The sequence below is a fragment of the Charadrius vociferus genome, unplaced genomic scaffold (assembly GCF_000708025.1).
Source record: "Charadrius vociferus isolate BGI_N301 unplaced genomic scaffold, ASM70802v2 scaffold126, whole genome shotgun sequence".
NCBI classification, from domain to species: Eukaryota; Metazoa; Chordata; class Aves; order Charadriiformes; family Charadriidae; genus Charadrius; species Charadrius vociferus.
In genome coordinates, this window is record NW_009648894.1 from 3,949,102 (window position 1) to 3,972,970 (window position 23,869).

At 44.9% G+C, this 23,869-nt stretch overlaps 1 protein-coding gene across 2 annotated transcripts in view; it reads left to right on the top strand.

The window, feature by feature from the left end:
• Positions 1 to 17,746, top strand: part of KIAA1217 (KIAA1217 ortholog) — a 184,062-nt gene extending 166,316 nt beyond the window's left edge. The window contains exons 14-20 of one of the 2 annotated variants that reach the window (XM_009887136.1): positions 332 to 512; positions 6,331 to 6,485; positions 7,114 to 7,260; positions 10,640 to 10,759; positions 14,215 to 15,903; positions 16,375 to 16,497; positions 17,252 to 17,746. In XM_009887136.1, coding sequence (XP_009885438.1) covers positions 332 to 512; positions 6,331 to 6,485; positions 7,114 to 7,260; positions 10,640 to 10,759; positions 14,215 to 15,903; positions 16,375 to 16,497; positions 17,252 to 17,746 — 2,910 coding nt within the window. Of the gene's footprint in view, positions 1 to 331; positions 513 to 6,330; positions 6,486 to 7,113; positions 7,261 to 10,639; positions 10,760 to 14,214; positions 15,904 to 16,374; positions 16,513 to 17,251 lie in introns of those variants that run through there. The other variant, XM_009887138.1, reaches the window with a different exon arrangement.
• The last annotated feature ends 6,123 nt before the right edge of the window (positions 17,747 to 23,869 follow it).

Consider the following 23,869-nt stretch of genomic DNA (forward strand, 5'->3'; position numbering starts at 1 on the left):
ATTGAGGAAACCCACAAGTGAACTCTCACATCTTATTACATATATGCACTTCAGTCACCAGTGTGATATAGTAAGGCAGTGACTCAGATTTAAATTTTGCCAATGTTGCTTTAGTGAGCAGTGGCCACTGTCAGTCTGTCGTGTGTTTCTGCCATATCTAGCCCAATGGAAGTCAGAACCAGTGTACAATTAGTGTTAATATATTTCCTGTAGTTGCTGACTAGAATCTATCCATGTTGACCTATAATATTTACACATGGATTTTTTTTAAAAGTAAGCGATCATAACAAAAGTTGCAGAAATAAATAGGTGTTTTACTGGTTTTGTCTAGAAAGCTGAAAAGCAATGGGAAGAGAAAAGACAAAACCTCGATCACTATAATGGAAAGGAATTTGAAAAGCTCTTGGAGGAGGCCCAGGCCAATATAATGAAGTCAATTCCTAACCTGGAGATGCCACCCCAGCCAGCAGCCCAGACTAAAGGGGATGCAGTGGAAAAGCTAGAAGTCTCAGGTAAGGTTTTCTTGAGTAAATGGTGTTCAAGAATTGCATACCTGGAAAAGAGAGGTTATTTTTCCTACTTTCTAGAATGGTTTTAGTTTCCAGATTTCTGTGTTCTCCATCATAACTGTGAGTATGTCCCTGAGGAATAATGCAGGTCCTGTGGACAGGATTTTGCAGATGGCAGTGTGGGTAACCAGCTGAACATGAATTTCTCCGTATTGCAACTGAGAGAGTGAGTTTGTCCTCTGGAAATAAAGACAACTCATGAGCAGGAAAGTAAGAGTACACCTCGCTTTTGACAGAGATGACCGTATCTGTATACTATACTATATGTATACCTAGTATACTGTGTTCACTTTGGCACTTAAAAGTTTAGCATTACAGAGAGCTCTGGAAAGAGCCACAAAGAGTCTGAGCACAAATGGTCTTACCATCAGAAACTAAAAGAGCTAAAAAGCTCTTTTTGTAGATGTATTTGTTATCAAAAGTAAATCAAGACTCAGATGCCTGAGGTTTCTAAGGGTAAAGAGGCCTTTTAACTTTGCAGAACGTGTTCCGACAAGTTCCAGCAATTGGAACCTGAAGCTAGAAAAAGCCACATTAAAAATTAGCTGTCAAATTTTAGCATTTAGAGTAACTAATCACTGAAGTTTAATTATGAACATATGGAATTCTCTGCCACTTCAAATCTTTAAGTAATACTATATTTCTTTCTGAAAGGCTGCTCAGGCACAAGCTCTGTGCATGACGCAAGACCTGCTTAAAGAAGTCCTTGTACCTATGTTAAGTGGAAAGTCAGACTATTTAATCTTAATGATCCATGCTAACTTCATAATCTTAAACTATAAATACAACCAGTGTTTTGGATGAGTCCCTCAGAGGTCTGAAAATGACCTGTGATACTACATGACTGAGTTGTCTCAGGGAATTGGATAGATACGTAGGAATGAATGAGAGTGACTTTCACAGTAAGCATTCTGGCTGTCCACAGCTATGATATAGATATACCAAGTTTCAAGTTGAATCTGAGTCAGGCTGTGACCCTGTAGCAAAAAAAAAAGCAAACATCATAACGAGATGAACAGGAATATCTACAAGACTGATGAATCTGCTCAGCAGGGGTGAGCTCTTGCATAAAAATTCCCAAACTCAGTGTTTGGGACTTCAAGGAAGAGTGAACAAATAGGCAGGATTCAAGAGGACAGCGATGATAATGACCAGAGCTCTAAAAAACCCACAATCTCTAGGAAACAAAAAAGAAAGAATTGATTTTGTTTAACTTGAAGAAGCGAAGGCTGAAGAAGAACAAAGCAATCTCTGAATACATAAAAATCTACATAAAATAGAAAAGACCAACTTGCTTTGTGAGGGTATAAGAGCAGTAGAAGTTCGCAATTGCAGCCAGGAATATCCAGGTTAGGTATTAGGGAAAAAAACTCATAATGTTAAGGGAAGTGAAGCACTGAAGAAGGCTGTATGAGGCAATGAGGAGGATGTAAGATCCACGTCACTGGAGAAAATAGCTTAGGCTATCATTGATCAAGAATTATGTAGGTAGAGCTACCTTGTGGTAGCAGCATGTTGGGCTGTCCTTCCAGTCCTATTTCTTTCACAATTTAACATATAAATCCATGTCTGAATTTCTTCAAAGTTCAAGGAATGAAGAAGATGCCTCAGCCAAACCTTGGATTTACCTCATTAGCCAAACATGAGTCGGCTGCAAAATTCTTACCCAGCTAATAAGCAACAGTCCATCCACTTCAGCAGTCTGCCTCTCACAGAGGCAATGGGAGATACTGTCAGTAGGCAGTATTCTTACTCTCCTGCTCATTAGGAGTCGTTATTTCCAGAGTACAATCTCTCTCTCAGTTGCAATACGGGGAAATTCGTATTCAGATGGTTACCCACACTGGCATCTGCAAACTGCCGAAGAACCTGGGCAGCTTCTGCAGTCTGCTAGCACTCCCCCAAGCACCTCCAACTGGTGTTAGAGGGAATATCCCAGCCTCCTCCTTTTCATAGTCATTACGGACCACTTATCCAGTAATTCCTCTGTAACTGCTCATACTGTTTTCCTCCCCGCTGCTGTGGCAGAAAGCTCCAGGAGCTCACTCCCCATCCTGTGAAGGAGCTGTCCTTCATCTGTTTTAAAATGATCTCGTACCGACTTCACTGAGTTCCCCATAGTTCTAATATTCTGCAGTTTGGCAAATCACAGCTCTGCATTCCCTTTATAAAATTGTGAAGGCAGTGGATAAACCTTGATCGTATTTTGGAGGTCTCAGCCTGCCCCGTGGGCTCCAAACTGCAAACTTGCAACCTTTCTGGTCTCTCCATCTTGGCCAGCTGCTCCCTCCCCAGGCTCATTTCGGTTGCCCCTCTCTAACTCCACTGTGTCCTTCTGGAGCTGTGGAGACCAGAGCTGCACGCTGCACTCAAGGTGTTGGCATGGCAAGGTTGTAAATAGCTGCAAAACGATGCCCTGGGGCTTGTGTACACAAATTCATATAGAATTTGGGAAGAGTGTTTTCAGATCCAGCTTTTTGTTCTGAGTGTGCCTTTAGCCCTGACAAGTTGTGGCTCCTTGGATGTTTCACAATATACATGTTTAAAATAAATTCTGTTGAACCTTATAAAATAATTTTAGAATTCTGGCACTGTTCAGTGAGGTTACTGGCTATCAACACAATTATCTTGTATAATGTGCGGCATAAATAGAAAATGTCAGTGAAAATAAATACCATATGGGTGCAGTGAGCTGTGACATCTTAAAAAGTGCAGAACACAATAACAGAGAAGTTTTGTAACTCGCCTAGTTAACTAATCCACTTCTAGAATACAATTTTGCACAGTGTGTAGCCAGCAGATTTACAGAGAAATTTGATGAGATTGAGACATTTGCCTTCTGTTGTGCATAATGAATCCTTTAATAGTAGCATAAATAAGGGAACAGCAAAACTTTTCCTTACTATTTGATTGAATATCTCACAGGCGACCCAACTCTTCTATGATTCAAGATGAAAATTTCAATATCATTCTGCTGTAGACTAGATAACTAAGCAACATAAGGAAAGAGAGGCCACATACCTACTAACATAGTGCATGAGATATTTTGGCCATAAATTAGCAGAGTCCTCTGTTGGCTTTGCTGCAGAAGCCAGATAGATCACATCATTGCCAGAATATGTTGTCTCAGCTATTCTCCACACAGAAACCAATTAAGAAACTCTTTCTTTTTTTTCCCCCTGCAAAGCACAAAACAAAGTAAAATTACACACTTTACACAATTTTGCAGATGACTCTGGAAATACTTCTTTAATATCTTGACTCTAACTCATCTTTGTTATCAAGATTGTTCTATGAAAAATATGGGGAATGGCTCTAGCATGTACATTAGAAATTGGGCTCCTTCATCTCTCTTTGTGCCCTCATATGTGAGAATGTCCTGATTTTTTGCAAGTCCTGAGTGATCACTAGCTTCCATTAAAGACAGTTTTCTTATTAGACTACAAAGGCTGCCTCAAGGCAGGCATTATTATGTTGAGATTGTTTTAAGACATTGGACTTTTTTGGTGCAAGCAGAAATTTGTATGGTGGGGGAAAGTAATACCAGTCTGGCTGTGCCTGTTGAAGAATTCTTCAGTTTAGTGAAATGGCTGGCAATGAAGAACTACCATTTTGTTCACAGAATTGCTGAGCCCTTTGGCACCAAAGAAGGTTCCATAAAGTAGCGATTTTGTACTTGTCCATTTACTCCTCCCTATATAAATATGCTAGAAGAACTCAGCCATAAGAAAAAAAAGTATTAGAATAAGGTCTTTTCCTCAATTCTATTCCTCCAAAGTTTTTTTTTCCTTCCCTGGGGAAATAGAATTGTTTAGTAAAGAAAACAGAAATCCAGCTTTGACGTTTTACATCTTGGCCGGTGTTGTTGCATTGACTGTGAGCAAACCCCATCACGACCTCTCCTTAACAACTCCAGTTAAGGGATGTGAGCGGATTAGCCTGTGCACCTGCCACTCACTCACAATTTTTCTTGCATGTGTTTCTCCTTTATATTTCCCATTTTGAAGATGAAGGTAGATGAATGTCTCACAGATGTGAAAGAGATGGTAGCAATCATTCTGTCTTTGTGCCTTCATCGAGCCTTGCTCTTAAGTGTGAGAAAAACTTTGGTGTTCTTGCAGTCAGAGCTGCTACCAGTTTGAGGGTAATGGGTTGAGCCCATTAAAAGGAGTAGGGATTTGCACAGGCCCCACATTATAGTCCGCTAAACACCATCTGAGAGAATTACTCTGATTTTACAACAGCAGTACATCTCATGTCACAAAAAACTTGGTGGTGCGTATTGACCAAAGAAGTGGTCTAATATGAAGTGCACCTGGAAATTCACTCTTGTTGCAATCCTGCTAGTGAGTGCCAGATAAGCAGAGAGGGAGATAAAACAACAGAGTATTTCTTTAAGCTTAAGCAGTTTCAAAGAACATTCGAGCTAAGAAGGGAACGGAGATGAGGCTGGGTCAGATGAGGGCTCTTTCCAGCCCCAGGGGCCAGCTGGCACATCGGAGGAGCCTTGACACAGCCTTGGGAGTGGGCAGTTATGCAATAACTTGCCCAGAGGGAATACTTAGCCCTGAACAGCTGGGTAATCCCAAAAGGAGGAGGTTTTATCTTTCTAGGTTCTATTTATTCCAGCTGTTTATATAACACTGAGTAGCTGCAGAAAGGTCATTCTCTCCCTCTTGAAAACAAGCACTGTAAACAGCAGTGTGAACATGGTGGCTGTTGCCATGTATGATGCTCAGCCCGTGACCAGAAACACATAGGGACAGGTCATGAGTAATGTAACGCTGCTTCTGGGAAAAATGCCATCCAGTGACGGTGGGGAAGAGGAAGTGGCAGCTGGGTGGGGGGAAGCATTGTGCTAGGGAAATACCAGTTTGAGAAACTGGTCTTCTTTGGAAGACTCTCCTCAGAAAGCGAGGCTGGCTTTGCTCAGCTATTGGATTTGGTATTTGAATCTTCGTGGGTAAGCAAAATATACTTGTAGGGCTCTTATGTGATAATTCAAAGGCAAACTTGTGCATTCCTGGAATAGTTAGTAGTAAGTAAAGTGAAAACAAATGCTGTCTTAGAAGAGAAGCAAGTGCAGTTGCCCTTGATGCTCCCCTACCCTGCTCAGGGGCAAGAGAACTCATTGAACTGGAGAGGTGGCATCTCCAGAGCAGTATTTCCATTTTCCCTCTCAGCCTTTGTCTGAACTTAGCTAGTGTTGTCCAACTGTAAGAGGGACCAAACTCTGCAGCTCCTCTCCTAGCACCTTGACAGCAGCACCTCCCAGGCAGAACAGAAATGTGGGCTGGTTGCTTCAGAATTGCTGAGAACGACAAGGTTTGGTGTCTTTCTAGTAGCCACATCAGTGGCCACACTTTCAAAGGAGGCTACAGGGGCACTATCTGTAACCAGGTACCCAGCTGAACCTGTACCTTACGTGCTTCTTTACAAGTGATTGATTTGCAGAAGTGTGCTGTGCTGTGCTGTCACACGTGTACACCAAGGGCTGAAACCCAGCCACAGTAACGTGGGGAACAAGAGTTTTCTTGAAAATCTCTGGATTAAGTGAAATGGTTTCTCCGTGCAAGTGCAGCACTGTCTGCTTTTGTTCAAGGCATTTCCAGTTGAATCCCAAATGTGTTTCTATTCATATATATTCAGGAGCAGGACCTTGTAAGACATTTTTTTTTCCTTTCCAGTTGAGTCAGGGATGCAGATACTTTTTTCCCCTCCTTCACCAGTGCTCACTTTGTGTTGCTCTGTTTACTTGCAGAAGAAGTTCCTGATGGAGAACAGGATAATGACAAACCGACCAAGTCTCCTCCTCCTCCACCTCCACGGCGCAGTTACCTACCAGGTTCAGGACTAACCACAACGAGATCAGGAGATGTCATCTATGCAGCCAGAAAAGAGGCTGCTGCTGTCAAGGTTTGATGATTCAGACTCTAGGCAATCAGACCGGTGATGAGGGGCTGGCACAGAGAAACATTCCCAGGCTTGGGCTCTGTCTTTAAACCACAAAATAAGTTGAGACAGAGCTACGTCCTGGAGAGCTACTGAAACTGCTTACCAGGAAACACTACTGTTAGGCCAAATGAACAAGTAAGGTTTGATCAATTCTGTTTACAGGAGTCTTGCTGCTCTTATCTCCTACCAATGTAGAGGGCAAGTCACAGGCTGCTTTCATTTAGAGTGGTAGGAAGATTAAAAATAAAATAAACACCCCATGCCTTACACAGATGGGCAGCATCAGCTCAGATTTGAGTGCGTTTTTACAGAAATGTTGCAAATTAGTTTCCTTGGGCTTCCTTTCCCCATCTGTTCTGTTCCCTGAAAGAAGTGGAGGGAAGTACAAGTTAGGAAGCTTTTTAATCTGTGAACATGCTATCACATCAGCAATAGTGGTTGCTTTTGAACTGATGAAGTAGCAGTCTCCTTAAAAAGGAAGAGGGACCTTGCAGCAGGGGAATTGCAGTAATGTTGAATTTTCTGTGTTTGCTTTGCATCAGGAGGGCTCAACTATATTGTCTGTCTGTGCTTTCTCATCCCCTTGTAGGAAAGCAGTGAAGATGCCGGGCAAATAGCACAGTCCAAAGCCACTAAAGAGGATCAGGCATTGTCTCGGAGCACAGGGCATGCTGTAGCATCAGCTGCAAAAGATGAAGAGGAGGAGGAAGGAGATAAAATAATGGCAGAATTACAGGTATGCCCTTTGGGTTGCACAAGAAGACAGCTGTGCCCAATATCACTTCTAGAGCCTTGACACAATTTATAGCTCAGAACATGAAGGAAAGTAGGTCTGCCAGTCTCACCCGGTTCCACTTTATCGCACTGGGTGGTACATGTTTTGTAAGCGCCACCCAAATTTTGTTCAAGATGACTGGAGCTGAGGGAGTGGTCAAGAATGTAGGGGTTACCACTGGAGAGTCTTACACACGTAGATGGGACAAGTGAAATATCAGTGTGCATTAAGTGTGGTTGTCCCTGGCCTAGCAATTCTCACTCAGTACCAGACCAGCAATGTGCTGAGAGCCCATCGTTTGTGTTAACATTGATGTGAACAGAGAATACGGGGTCTGCTCCTGGCAGGTTGTGCTCACGTGTTCTGTGCCATGGTCCAGTGTTTCCCAGAGTCTTTGAACATTGAAACATTTTCTGTTCCCTGCTGTGTAACTGGTACATTACTCTGCCAGTGGCATAGAAGTAGTGCTCTTTTGCTGGTCCTTTGCTTGTTAGCATATAGACCCATTTAGTTCACTGATGGCAATGTTGCAGTAAAAGCCAACTATTCCAGCTACCATCAGCAAGCTCCACCTTCCCAGGGGCAGCCTCTGTCCTCTTCCGTGCTTGCATGAGGAAAGGAGATGTGGATCAGCTTCACTGGCTGTAACTTGTGACGTAGGGGTGTTTCAGAGCACTGCCACGGCATGAGATGATCCCTGCCGTCCACCTGCCAAAAGTTGGGTTTGGTGTTGCCCAGGGACCATTTGCAGCACAGGACACATGGATATTAAGCAGTAACTGTTACGTGTGATGGGTGCACCCTGCCCCTTTGTTCAGCTCTCAACCACCAGTGCTTCAGACAGCTGGTTTGCAGAAAGCGAGAGCAGTGGTTTACTCTTATCTCCCGTTTGTGTGCTAATTGCTAGTGCAACAGGAGAGCTGGGAACAGGGAAAATGTCACAGCATCTCCTGCTCTAGGAAAGCCACCTGGCTGCCTTACAACTGGTGACAATGAAGTGGAGGTTAGGGTATGGAAAGGGGCACTAAGGAGGAGAAATAGACATGGTAGCTCAACAGGGAATGAGTGTTTAAATGCTTGTTTTGGGGACAAGCAATGCTCATTTTAAACCAATATCAAAATACCAGGTATATTTTAGAAGGTTAACAGAGTACCATGTTTTAGAATGGGCAAATTGCTTACTCCAGGAGCTACAGGCTCATTAGTTTGATATCAGTCACAGGCAGAATAATGAAAAATCAGGTACAGGATTCAATCAGTGAAGAACTAAAGGACAGATGTAAACAGTTATGCTAGTAAACAATGTAATGGAACACAGATCTGTCAAAGCAAACAATGCACCCTTTGATCAGGTAACAGGTCTGACTGCTTAAACTGAATTGTATACCTATAAACATTTTTGTAAGTCATTTGATCAAACATCATACAAGATTTGGATAAAAGTCTGGCAGCACAGAGTATACAAAAAAAAACCCCTATCATAGGACAATTGAGAGCTGTCTGGCTCTGAAAGCGCTGCCCTTGATGCAGTTGTTTATAGTCCGATCCCATAGGGATCCCAGTGTCACTCTGTATTTTCATCAACAGCCTAGAAATGCATTTAAAATCATTACTGTTTAAATCAGTTTAATTCAAGCTAGTGAAGTATGAGAGCAGGGAGATGATAGCAATCACTTAATGGCCATAATACATTTACTGAAATATGAAGCCCGTATGAAGAACAGCAACATATAGGCCAGACCACAACTGTATGTCTTGGAAAGAAATTGGAGTTGCAGTAACAAATTGACAGGAGGTCCCAGGTCAGTGCTGTTGCCACAAAGTTAGTGTCTGCTTTGGGTGTAGATGTGAGAACAAGGAGTGTTTTTATCTCTGTGTACAGGATCAGTGAGATCAGCACTGGCATACTCCATCCATGATTAAATATCTAGGGGTCCCCCATTTGAAAAGGCTATTAAGAATATGAAGGTTCAGAAGAGACTTGAGTACAATGTGGAGGTACTTTCATGGGAAGTACCTTTTTAATCTAGCAGAAAAAAGCATAATAATCAGCTGCTGTAGCACAAACTGTATTTGGCATTGTTACAGGTATTTCAGAGTGAAGATGATAAATTAACAAATTACCAAGGGAAAAAGTGGTTTCTATATCACTTAAAGTCTGAAGGACTTTGTAGATGGTATGCCTAACTCAAAAACACATCACTGGTCTGACAAATGGATAAGATGGGGAAAGTCCTTATCCTGTACTATGAGGAGCAGAACTACTTTTTCTAACAGTTCCGTGTCGTCTTAGGTACTCTGGTCTATAAGCATGTACAAATAGGATGTAATGGAAAACCAGAAGAAACTGTATACCCTGATTTTCGTCCTGGATTTTTTTATAATTGTTACTTTTCTGATTTTGCATAAACATGCAGTACCTCTGAGGAGTACAATATTTAAGAAACAGGCCGGATTCTAATTTGTAATCAAGGGCTATTAATTTCATGACAATTGCCAGGAATTCAATAATTTCCCTAATACATGGTATAAGAATATAATCTTCTTGCATGTCATGGTGTGTTTGACTCCTGTAAGCACTTGTCCCGCATTCCTCTGGCTGGCAGAGATGTCCTGCCTGTACATCTCACTGAAGGCAGACCATGCCTGTAGAGGCCTGTGGAAATCCCAGTGATGCAGCCAGCACTGCGCAGTGGTGGCAGTGATTGCTCTGCTCCTCTGGTTTCGGGAGCCAGTTGGATAGAGAAACCCAAAGGAAATGAAAAGAGGAGAGCAAGATAAAGGGCTGAAAAGTCCGGGCCATGCCCTGGGGTACACATGGTGGGAGGCCAGTGGTCCAAAAGCCCATATGTTGGGACTGTCACCATCTGGAGTGTTAGTGAAGACTGTGGCAAAGGCACATGTCTCCAAGTCTAAAGGTTTAATAACAGTTTGTGTGGGGAGAACTGGAGTTATATAGCTCTTGCATGTTTATCAACCACTAGGAAGTAGGTACTGTTGCAAGCCCAAGTTTGTCATGGGCTTCCTACTTAAGTTTGAATAGTTTGCAGCACCTCTGTGTGCCTTCTCTCCCCATCTGGAAAAAGAAATCAAGCTCATCTCCCTGCAGGGAACATTGAGGTCAGCGTGATGAATTAGAGTGCGATCTTGGCAGACTGGAGGGGATGCCCTATTTCTCTTAGTCTGATAGTCTAAAATCTTTATTATCTCATGAGCTTGTAGATAATATTGTTGACCTGTGAATGTTAAAAACAAATGCTTTCTTTGTAGTTGGTCATCTCCAGACATTTCTGTGTAAAAGCTCTCGGTCTCCTGATAACCTGCAGTATTTATTTCCTAGGCTTTCCAGAAGTGCTCTTTTATGGATGTAAACTCAAACAATCATGCTGAACAGTCCAGAAATGATACACATGTTAAAGACATAAGGCCTGGGACTTTAATGCATCACAAGGAAAAGAAGGTAACAAGTGGCGTTTGTAAACATGCCACCCAGTCTTGACATAACCTTCTTTCCTTCAAAACTAATCTTATATCTTGTGTCCTGTTTTCTCTAACCACCACCCACCACTGCCCAGTGGCTTCTTCCTTTTATCTCAGTATGGCTCAGAAACGCTCATATGGAACGTTATATCAATCTACATTATGTGTCTCATCAGCAATTGTATAAAGGTTGCATTAAGTTTTATGATTCTGTGAAGTTAAAACTAAAAGCGGATCCATCAGTTTCCGCCACAAGAGATGCTCATACTCCTCAGAACATGCTTCCAGTGCTGTTCTGGCAGTGGATGGTGAAGCATCTCTCTTAAGTCTTGTTCTTGTCTTGAGGAGAATTAGTGGTTCCTCTCAGTCTCGAGAGCCACTTTAGAGAATTTCTGCTTTATTTTGCTTCATTTGTTGGTCCCAGAAATAGTTATTAGATATTTAAAGCTCCCATTCAGTTTATTGGAAGACAGAGTGAAGGCAGATGGGCTGAATTTGCCCTTAGTCTGAAAGTCAATGCCCAGGATTCACTTTTCTGTCATGGAACTTAGAAGTGGTGCCCCATGCCTGGGGCCGTACCCAAGCTGGGGTGAATTTCACAGCAGCTGTGTTGGGACTGAGGATGCCAATTGAGCTGAGTGGTCTTAGTGGGGAGCCAGTGGGGAGGATGAAGAAATGGACAAGTGTTTCTGCCTTTGCTGACCTCTTTTTTAAGTTTAAAAGCAATGAATTGAATCATTGCTGGGTTTAGGGGTTCGTGCAGTCATGACAACTTGTCAGCCAAATGTGAGTTTGCAATGAAGGGGGATATGATGGGGAAGAAAACACAGCTCTTCAGCACAGCGTTCCAACTTTGTCATGCATTTTGTGGGGAAATTGCAGTAATACCTTCACTGATCTAGCATCGTGAGTAGCTTCCCAAGGATTTTTATGGGAGACATTGCACTTCAACTACATTTAACAGAAACTGAGGCAGGGAGAGAGAAAATGACTTTCCCAGGTCCCCAAGGCAAAGAACCCAGCTGCCCTAACCATGGTGAGCTGCATCTGCATAGGGCACTGCAACTATAAAGCACAAGGTGACACCTAGATGGTGGTATCTGATGTATTATTATCATCAAAAGCCCTCCGTTCCCCAGAAGGTACTGCTGCCAGCTCAGGGCATTGCACACAAAGACTTGGCCTTGAGCTGCCCAAACAGCAGTTCTGGTCTAAGGCTGCAAACACCTGGCTGGGTGAGGGTACAAGTTCACGGGTATGAGTAAAACGGAAAACCTGCTTTGTTGTAGAGTGTATGGCAGTGTTACAGATTAAAAAAAAGTTGGAACATATCGGTATTGGTCCTCATTACTACTGGTGTCAGACTGAGAAGATCATACTGTTACACGAAAACCTGGGTCACCGCGCAAGACACTGCACATCCTGTAGCACAAATGTTTCTTTGAAACATGCTGCCAAGTAGTTGCCATAAACTGCTATTTGTTGGAATAACACAGAGTCCAGGGAATTAAGGTTAATGAGATCTGGTTTTGTCATCTGACATGACAGTGTTTATTGGCTTTAAGTATGGAGCCTTATGGTCATGATAAACTCACAGAGGAAATGAATTTTGTTGTGGGTTGGTTTGTTGGGTTTTTTTTTGTAGAAAGGCGACAGTTTCTAAAATGAGATACAGTGTACAATGACAGCATGAGATGTTGCACTGATGCTTGGAACAAGCAGTGGAACTTGCTAAAAAACATCTAGAGAAATGGTCAGCATATCCACAGGCAACAAGTGCCATTACATGGCCCGGCCTAATTCGAGCTCTGACATGTAATGGGACTGGAGGGTGCTTAGCAAACCTGGTTCTGAGGTACCATGAGCCCTGGCATGTTGTTCTGATACCAGCTCTCAGCACAAAGGGCAGACAGTGTCAGCCTGACCACTGATGCCTCACTGGCTGTGGCTGGTTTGTGTGATAGCTCCTTCTTATTTAGAAATATGAGGGATGTTGAGGTACCCATGGAGCAGTTGCACAGCCTTGTTACTGCTAATAAGCCTTTGTAGAGGTGGACTGTGACTGATCTAGTGCTGTCTCGCTACTGTGTGTAAAGTTTTTCTGTGTAAAATCCTCAGACAGTATATAAGAAAATATCACACAGGATGTAGAAACTGTACCTTGTGAACCTCTGTATGCGTGGGGAGTGCATACAGTAGCCAACATGTGGATTTCTGTACCGTCACTCTTTCATCTCAGCTGGGAGAACAACTCTCCTGACTGATCTTCCGCACCTCTTGATGCGCATATAAGTATAATCTGTCCTTCTGGTGTGTTAGGAGTCAGCTTCTACTCTCAAGCAATGTCAGCAGTAACACTTTTGGCTCACTGCCTTCAGGCGCTTGAGGCCAGATCCATTTCCTTCTTGGTGACCCGTCTTTTGACTGTAGATTTCTCTCTTGCTCGTTCATAGGCATGGTGTCTCTTCAGGTCATTCCTTCACCCTGATGACTGGTGTTTATCCTAAGATGTCACTAGCACTTGACAAACCAAGCCCCAGACAAAAGCCTGGTATTATGAAACAGCATCTCGAGGGGACCTCATTTGAAAATAAAAAAAAGTCCCTTTAAACTTGCATTGCTGGGAATATACTACTTTTGAGCTAGTAGTGTGCTGTGTGCTGTTCAGAGTTCCTTTTTTTTATGAATGTAGCTCAGTGTTTCATTCTGCACTTCCATGGGTGCTGCAGGGTGCCGCTGGGTAATTTTGAAGGAGTACTTTTAAGCTGCAGCAAGGATTTAGAAATGCGTGATAATAACTCTGATCATGTTAGCTGTGATGGAGCAGCGCTGCCCAGGTGTGAGCAACATTAGAAGCAGCAAAATGTTGTAATTTGAAAAATCAGCTTTTACCAGTACAAAACTTCTTTTCAAGGCTGGGCAGACTCTCACATCTGGTGCCCCGGTGAGGTAGCAAGCCGTCGCAGCCTGCTGTGACCCCTTCCACATCAGGCTCCCTTTGATGTGTCCCAGCAGAACTTAATCAGATACTGTGAATCTTTTCAACTTCAATCTTACACAGACTAGGGATTATTTTTCTTAGCTGGAAAGCAAACAGGTCAAGGTAGCACTGTGGTGGAAATAAGGTAATTAGTGTGCACTTGCGTATTCTGGAGGCCTTATTACAACAGGAGCCCTAGATAACCCATGCTGGCCACATGCATAGCGCAGAGCAGTAACATCATGCACTGTTCTGCCAGAATTTGGCATTTCGCCCCAAAGAAAGACAGGAATCAGATGACAGCTTCAGACATGCCTCTGCAGCAGTAAACAGAGTGGTGAGTTCATGAGGTCTGCACTTTCCCTGAGAATATGATGATTAATTTGGGGGAAAATAAAAAAGTCCTGTAAAGGTAACAGCCCTGAATAACTAAGTAATCCGACTTTCCCCCTTAGGTGTATGGGGCTACAACAGGATCTCCCACAGATAGTGACCATCCTAAAGAGAAGAGGGAAGGGAATACTGAAGAAGAATTGGGTTCTGATTCATCCAGCACAGCTGACAGTAAAATTGGCTTTTCAATGAATGACAGTCCTACATTTAGCAAGGGTTTGTTTGTAGACAGTAGAGACTATTCTAAGAAAAACCTTCAGAACATGAGCACAAACCTGTCTGGTGTCAGTTTGCCAGAGGATGACACACGAAGAGGGGCTCAAGATATTTTAGGATCCCATTTTCCAGCTGTTGAAACTGGAAAACAAAAGCCAAACTACAGACTCTCACGAGATGCTCACCAGGGCCTGCCGCAGGGTGAAGCCTTGCAGAGCACAGGCAAGCATATCCCCATCAGCAGCGTTGCCCCTCTCATGAGGCACACGCAGGAGGCTGTGGGGCCTCAACCTTCTTTGCAGGAGCAAGAAGCTTCTGCGGTCAACTACAGTCAGGTCGTGCTAAGACCCAAAGTGTCCAGAAGTAACAGTGTGACCAGCATTGAAGAGACAGACTCTCCGGCTAGCTCGCCAAGTGAAGACAACCCACCCACAGAAAACATCGCCTTCATGATTACCAAAACAGCTGTCCAGGTCCTCTCGAGTGGGGAAGTTCATGATATAGTCAGCCGGAAAGGCGGAGATGTGCAAACAGTGAACATTGACGCGAGGAAGGATGTGGCGTCAGAGAAGGGTATCCCAGAGAACACAGACAGTGAAGAGCCGGTGGTGTGTCTGGACAAAAAACCCGTCATCATAATTTTTGATGAACCGATGGATATTAGGTCAGCATATAAGCGGCTTTCTACAATTTTTGAGGAATGCGATGAGGAGTTGGAGAAAATGATGACAGAGGAAAAGATAGAAGAGGAAGAGGAGGAAGAAGAAAATGAAGCACATGAAATCTCTGAGAGCCAGAAGGAAGAGCCACCAGTAGTTAATGACAGAAAAGCAGTCACAGAGTATTCAGCAGCTCACGGTCTCAACGAGCAGTACGTATTTAACCTTCAGTCTTCCTCTGACTCTGCAGAAACCAGACCTCCTGCAGAGGAGGAAAGCACAAAGACAAATTTTAACAAATACCGTCAGATCTATGGGCTAAACACAGAGGCAAACTTGGACTCTGCTGATCAGTTTGGCAACAGGCAAGATTCTAAGAAAAAATTTAAGTTCAAATTCCCGAAAAAGCAGCTGGCTGCTCTAACGCAGGCGATACGGACAGGAACCAAGACTGGGAAGAAGACCTTGCAGGTTGTGGTCTATGAAGAAGAGGAGGAAGATGGGACCCTGAAGCAGCACAAGGAAGCAAAAAGATTTGAAATCACCAGGTCTCAGCCGGAGGACGGTGACAAAAGTCCTTCTGGGAAGCAAGAGGGACCCCCTGGAGCTGCAGTGTCCCTGTCTAGGACTGATGAAATTCGACAGAGTACATACCGAACGCTAGACAGTCTTGAGCAGACTATAAAGCAGCTGGAAAACACCATCAGTGAAATGAGTCCAAAATCTATCCCTGAAAGCACATACAGCTCTGAGGGAAGCACTGTCCCCTTCTCTGCCCAGATAGTACCAGAGACCCCACCCCGAGAGCTTGTAGTGCTGGATGAGAGCCTTGCTGGCGTAGAGCCCCCTCCGTCAATCCCAGCCACTTCACGTAAGGTACCTTAGTCCGAGAAATCAAACCTCCAGCTGCTTTCTAAAATCTGCAATAATCACCATTAAACAAGAGGGTCTTGTGATTTGTTTGCTTCCTTTCAGGTGGCTTGTTTGGGCTCCCCATGAGGTGTCTAACAGCTAATAGACTGTTGGTTGGTTGTTTTGTTTTTTTTTTTTTAATCTTTGCTGCTGATTGGTGACGGGCAAATGCAGGGGAGCTGGGTCGAATAATCCGCTGTGTGAAATGACAAGCGTCACTGACACGAAATCCAGGCTGATCAGTAGCTGGGCAGTTTTCTCCATTTGATTCTGGAAATTAACACCTGCGGTGTGAAGCTCCTCAACTTTCCCTGCATGTATACTGTGGCTTTTTTTTTTTTTGGCGCATGGTGTGCAGTCTCCTCTTCAAGCACTCCGGCACTGATGACGCCTTCTCCTTGTCTCCCCTCCCTGCCCCTCCACTCGTTTCCGCAGGGCTCCAGCGCTGCCTCCCAGACAAGCCGGATGCCAGTCCCCATGGCTTCAAAAACTAGACAAGGAAGCACGGAGAAAGCAGGCAAACAGCACAAGCTGCAGGATCCACGCCAGTACAGACAGGTAGTTTTACCCTAAACCCGGTGTTTGGATGGACATGTCGTGTTGTTTGTTTATTTAAAAACTCCAGTAACTGACTGAGATTATACCAAATAACGGATGCCTGTCTTTCGAGTGAGGTCTAACCGGACGTCCTGGATCCTGGGGGCATGACAGTATCTACTGATCTTTTCACCACGCTTGTGCATGCATGTCTGCAATAAAACACCTGCTGCTTTTGTTTGTTTGTTTGTTCTGGTTTGGTTTTGGGGTTGGTTGTTTTTGTTTTGGTTTTGTTTTGTTTTTAAACTGTGATATTCAGCCCTAATTTTAAGATGTCAACTACCTGTTTACTTTCCCTTTGGTAAGTGCGGCGGTTCCTTAGGAAAGCTGGGAATGCTTCTGTTCAGAGAGTCTTTACAGGAAGCCTTGGACACTAACCTGTCGGTGTAGTAGATGCACATTAACTCTCCGGCCGGACATGTCTGTTCACACGTTAATAACGCAGAAGCATGGCCAATGTAGCGACTGGTCTATAACCCGTAGATCGCGCCTTCTCACGAAAGCTTTGTCGGCTCCTTCTCTCTCTCTCTCTCTCTCTATGCACTCTTCGTTGGGCACTTTGGGTTTTCTACCAGGTCCAGTCCACAGCTGCAAGACTTAGCTCAGGCCTCGAACTGTTAATTCTTATTCTCTGTAGGGCTGTTTTCCCAGGTCCTGTTGGTTTATCATGTTACTGGCTCGCTGACAAACTGTCTCCTGCCGTCTTTATTTGCAGGCTAATGGAAGTGCTAAGAAAGCTGGTGGGGACTATAAGGCTACTTCCCCTACCCTACCTGCTTCTAAGATCCCAGCCTTTTCTCCCGCTTCTGGGAAAAGCAGCTCGGCACCCGCTTCTAGCGGTGACAGCTCTAACCCCCTTAATCCACCTACTAAATCCTCCATTCCTTCCTCTAACCTTCTCGGTCCTCAGACAGGTCGCATAACTTACTCTACCTCCCTCATCCCCTCTGTCTCTAACGGCTCCTCCAAGTTTCAGAGCCCCACTTACCCAGGGAAAGGTCACCATCTCTCCTTCTCACTACAGACTCAAAACGGCCGGCCACCCCCTCCTTCCTCCTCTACCTCCCCCCCCTCCTCTACCTCTCCCACCTCCCTGAACCAAGGTATGAAGAGCATCAGGACAATCCACACCCCTAGCTTCACCAGCTACAAGGCACAGAACGGAAATGCCGGCAAGTCCACCCCACCCACGGCCAAGGAGCCATCCTAAAGGCTGAGCACAGCACGCGGGCGAGTTCACCGAGGCTTTTTGTTCATTTTCAAAGAATCCGCAGCCAATATTTTAACCAGGGAATGTAACCATTTTGCTGTATCGCTGGAAGCTTAATACTAATCATGTGCTAAATACTGAGTTACTACACTAGATTAGAGTGAAGCTTTTTTGTAAAACCGTTGCTGTTGTAATGATAAAAGAGTGTTTTCTTCCTTTAGGCAGCACCTCTTACAAAAAAGTGTGAAGGTGTGTGAGTGAACTTGAGTGCGTGTGCACAGCGGCGTACTGAGCATGGGAAAATGTACGGTTAAAAATTTAGTAAGTTGTTTTGTATAAAGCTATTTTTCATTATGGGGACTAGAAGTGAACAGAGATATACTAAAGTGTGATTATACACAACTGTAAAACTGAAACTAAAATATTTTTCTTTTATTTTGGTGTTATTTAGCTTTGTTACAGATTTCTATTTTTGTCAACAAATGTCATGGTTCCTTTCGAGATCTTTTTGCCAAAACATTTTGATACTATTGTAATGTACATTTGAAAGTAGTATGCTGGACAGTAAACCTCTACACAAGAAACAGAACAAGACTGGTCTGAGCGTGTATGAGGCAACTCAACCTATTGCACTGCCATTCAGATGATATTTAAGAATTTGCCAAGCCAAGGAAAAAAAAAAAAAGAAATAAATTGTTTTACACATAGAGGTAGTTGCTGATTACTTTTTTTTTCTTAGCTTAACCCACCTTTTTCCTTCAGTCTTATTTTACGGAGACCTGGTAACCCATTAATGTATTGCATTGTGGATTTTAAAATGTACACTTCTGTACTGTTCTGTATACTGGCAGACTTTTGTACATATCTATAAATATATATAAATAAATAAATACTGTATGTGGCTGGGCACATAGAGTAGTTTTACCACACCAAAGTTAATTTTTATGCATGCTTAAAAATATATATGGGGAAGGGTTGAAAAAGATGGATATCAGTCAGATAGGAAAAAAAAGCAAGAAGCTTGCATAGCTCACGGTTTTGTAAATAAATTTATTTGTATAACACCATAATGTAATATACAGAACTATGATAAGCAAAGATCTTTACAAAAATAAAGGGCTGCATGCTTATATATTTGTATTTTGTCACTAATAACTTTTATAATGGTCTCAATTAGCTGTTAAGCTGTTTGCCCGAGAGCATTAAACAGTCAGGAGAAAAACTGACTATTTTCCCCAGAATAAAGCTCTATGTAAGTAGTAATTTAAAAATGGGCTCTTTCAAATTTACCTGGATAAAAGCTAATTGCTCGAACTCCAGGTCAGAAAACTAGCTCGAGAAAAAAAAAAAAGCACCCAACCTTTGACTGATTGAACGAGGTATCATCTTTTCCACCTTTAAGTAACTGTTGTATTCCTCCTTGTGAAACAGGAAGTTTCTGAAAAGTGTCTTTTCAAGGCTGAGCCCTCAGATGGTGCATCCCTTGCAGTGGCAGTAATTAAAGAATGTAAACATTAACTCATACCTCACAAGCACAACACGCAGTCTAGTTCCAGCAGCGCTCGTGCTGAGTGCCATCCCCTCTGCCGGCACGGCAGCCACGGCCCTGGGCAGGTGCAGAACAGAGGAGCCCCAGCGTCGGGCTGCGAGCTGAGCCTGGGACAGGCTGGGTGGCTCCAAAGCCGAGGACAAGCGCCAGGTGCAGTTCAGAGCGCTCACACTGAACCACCGGAGTGACGGCAGTTCCCTTCCAGCAGTACAGAGAAGCGGTGGCTCCAAAGCCTGTCCTGGGAGCAGCTGATTCAGGTGGGAAGAACCTCTCCAAAACTCAAGTCACGCTGCACACCCTGGACCCCACGCTTTCCAAGGGTGCGCTCTACCCTGTGAAGTGTTGAGTACATTACTCCCTCGCTCTGAAGGGAACCAGGCTGATTTAATGCCTTATCTCATAACCAGGTAGGGCTACTCCATGTCCCAGCAGAAGAGAGAGCACACACAGAGGGCACCAGGAGGCGAGGCACCGTGCTTCACCTCAATGGCGCACATCAAAAATGCAAGTTCAAGCTCAGTGAGGGACGTAGTAGGTTTTGTTCTCAAGCTGTTGGCCTGACATCCCCCAGGGAGCCAATACCTATTGAAAAATAGCAACTTGCTAATACCTGGTCCTCTCCATGAGAGCAGTCGCCCATGAGCCATCGTACAGCCAGGCAGGGTCCCTGATGGCAGACCTTGGCCATGGCCCTCCTCTGCCCCACAGCACACCCGTGGGCCGTGTCTCTGGCACTGCTCTCACTGCTGCTTCTCATGGCCTCTTTGGGCGAGGGGCTACAGCAGCGCGTTCTCCGTATGTCTGAATTTAGATGCTGACAGCGGTTGTATAAATAGGCAGGGTCCCTGCGGTCACTGGGCGTGCAGTGGGCAGCACGGCAGGGCTCTACTCGATAGGTAATTACTGCTTGTGGTGGTGCATGTGGAAATTACCATCAGGGAGCAAACACAACACCCACTCATGGTCTCAGCTACGCTGCGATGTGCACGTCTTCCAGCACCCATCGTGTTTTGTCTCGCCCTCGGTGCTGGGGTGCAGCACCCCCCAGGAAACCAACCGCGGTCTCAGACATCACATAACCACTGCACAGGCGCCGCTGCCGCAACCGTCGGGAGTCAGGCGGTGTTTATTCCCTTCTCATCCTACTCAGCAATGAGGTTGTCGGGCTTTCCCGACCGCAGGCAGGGAAGGGCTGCGTGCGGGCTGTAGCTCAGCACCAGGAACGCTTTTGAACACCGAACAGAGTATTTATCAAAATCGGGAAGTCTGTGAAATGAATCCCCCTGAGCATGGAAGGAACCAGCACAGGCTAGTGATTAAAAAAGCCAAGTTTCTCACTGCAAACCAGTTATAAAGAGGCAGTTTTGGTGGAGGTGACTGCAGCCAGTTAGGGATGAGAGCCACCAGGCAGCTACCACTGCCACAGGGGGCTCAGTGCCAACTGTGCAGCACTCAGCCCTGGCCGGCGAGAGGCAGCACTGCCCACAGCCAACCTGCATTCCAAAAGGGACTGTGCAAAAAAGCAGCCCAGCCTCCCCCTGCTATCGCCAGGGCGCTCCAACACGCACAATTCCAGATCGGGCTCTCCCCAGCCCTTGGGCAGTTTAAAGATAAGAGAGGCTCTTCAGAAAAAAATAACCCAGCAGAGTACTGCATCTCCAGGGCACCAGACCTGCCAGCAGTTGTGTTTGCAGCACAAGTCTCTCCTGTGAGCAGCCATCGAGTTTCTTTAGTTCAGATCCAAATAGGCCCTCATCGAGTTTCTTTAGTTCAGATCCGAATAGGACCTCACTGCTCCGAAAAAAAATCAGCAGTGAAGCTACTCACTACTCCCTTTCGAGGTGGAAGGAGCTGGGTGGTGAGGAGGACCTTCCTGCTGCCTGTTGTGGCCTGAGCCAGCCCAGGACTTCACAGCAGCGTGAGCACCATCCCTGTGTGCCAGCCGACCGTGACCTACGGGCACGGCAGCAAAACCCAAGCAAGGCAGTGCCCAGCCCCTGCCACAGCCTGGCCACGGTGGCAGGAAGGCAGAGCAGAAGAGGATGCACAGGGCAGGGAAGAGGAGGGATATGCAAGACATGTCTGCCTAGAAACGTACAGGCCCAAAATCCATCTGATCCCCGCCAAGAGGCAGCTCGTCCTGCATGATTAAAATCGCAGGGGTTTGGTAACAGATGATTGAAGGCAGATTTTTACGGGCTCACGACTGTGAGACACAGGTACATACAACACTTCAACGACGGCAGGTCTGTTTTAAGACATTTGCCCTCCCAGCCACGCATCAAAGTACACACAGCCTTCCTTCTGCAGGTTGGCACAATTAATTGCTTGATTACTATCTAAATGGGGATGGTGTAATGACCCGGCTTTAAAAACAAGAACACAGCTTTTTATAGCAGTTGAGGCCACACTTCAAACCTCCTGCCTGGACAAAGTGGAGAGAGGTTCTCCTCAGTCTGCTGCAGACAGGAACAGACCCTGATGTGCAGCTCAGCGAAGGATTTTCCTTCAGCTCTGCAGCAGCGCAAAACAAGTTAAGAAACCATCTGGACTGTGGCCACAGCTTAATTCCACATTATCAGTGCTGTGAGTGATACTAACGGGGACCGTAACAAGCCCTTCAGAGAGGCTTAAAAAGCTGGAAGGTGCTGTATGACTGCTACCAGATCCCAGAAAAAAAGATTTCAAACTAAACCACTGATCCCCACTGAAGGAACCACTCTTTGGAACCATTTTACACATCCAAATGCTCCTACCACCACCACCACCACCGTTCATCCTTTTGTTACTTCCCCTTCAGATCTCAGCTGAGACCTGTTCCTAACAACTTGCAGCTACGCAGCTGCAAGCAGTCCTCAGACCAAACGTACTTTCCAAGCCAGTTTGAATTCTTCTGATGAGTATAAAACCAAAAAATAGGCACACACTGAAATACAAGAAATACTGCTTAAACATTTAAAACAATGCACCCACCTTTCTACTGGAAGTGTGATCAAACACTGTCACAGGTTGCCCAGAGAAGCTGTGGAATCTCCATCCGGGGAGACATTCAAAACCCCACCAGCAACCGGGCTGTGGCTGCGCCTGCCGGAGCCGGGGCAGGGGGAGGCGATCCCCAGGGGTCCCACCTCGATGGCTGTGCTGCCCCCGGGACCTGCCCACCCCGCAGAACCCAGCTCCCGGAGGAAATATTGGCACTAACAGCATTCACCTCAGGGCAGGTTATTGCACGCATTTCCCTTCCTGTGCCAATCAGACTGTCACCCTTCTCTTCCAGAGCGGGAGGGAAAAAACCAAACCAAACAAAAAAGCACCACAGTTAAGGGTCTGAAGTAGCTGCTGTTAAGAACAGGGCATAGCAACAGCTCCTAAAAATGTCTGTCATCTCAATTGCCACACTGGCTGGAATTTAAGGTGGCCCCAAATCTTGGTAGTTTTCGAACAGCAGAAAAAGCACCAGTGTTTCCCCAGCCTCAGAGGTGCTGCCACGGGCTACTTTCTTCAGGAGGAGCTCAGGAATCACCTCATCCTGATGCACCTGACATTGCTCCCGGCATCAAGCGCTTCCCCAGAGCCTCCCTCCCTCCTTCCCACTCTGCCTGCTTTACACGGCTTTACACGGAAAGGGCACGGCAGCGCTGCTCTGAACTGCCATTGTCCTTTTCTTACACCCCTATGGATATCCCTGACTTCTGTCCAAGCTCCTTCTGCTCTGCAGCTTCCACGCAGCCCGTGCAGCAGCAGAAGATACCACAGAGGCTGCCGAGGGCTCAATTTTTTACCTGTAGTGTTGCCAATTCCTGTTTTCTGTGTTGTTTGGTTGGTTGTTTTTTGTTTGTTTTTTTTAAGTTCCTAATTTTTCAAAAGATCTTGTGCTCGAGTCCTGTCAATACAATAAAAGTTCTATGTTCTCAGGCCTAAGAGTTGGCAGCCATACATCTAGAGCCAGGAGTTAAAATCATTAGTTATCTATAAATACAACAAAATGAAAATTAACTTGATCCACTGAAGCAGCTGTCAAAGAGTAAGACACTGACTCCCAGGGACCCCTTATGTACCTCTGGAAGTACACTGCTCCATCGAGGAGACCCCTGCGACTTACTGTGGACGTTCAACACATGCTCTAACAAGCTTCTGAGGCTAACGATGGGACAAAATATACCTCTAGTAAGAGAGGATGGGTATTTCCTGATGAATAGCATTACAGAGGCATCACAACACCCGATTTTGAAATCTCTTGTTCAAATACACTATTAGGATTGAAATAAAAGTCATCGTCAATTACTCAGTGTTTCACAAAACACACCCATTCTTACCCGCACTGCGCACAGCAACGCTGCTAAAGCACCAGTTTGCTCTTGGCTCTGGGAGGATAAGGCATTTCGGTTTGCAAGGAGACCACAAGAACATGATTCATTTTTACATGACTTGGTACTAGATGTACACAATTACGTGGTGAGAACGTTCACAGATCTTCAACTGTCATATCCGATGCTTTTCTTGACAATCAATTTTTATAATGATTTCTCACAAGGATCAAAACCACAGCAGATCAAAGCACAGGACTGTTGCAG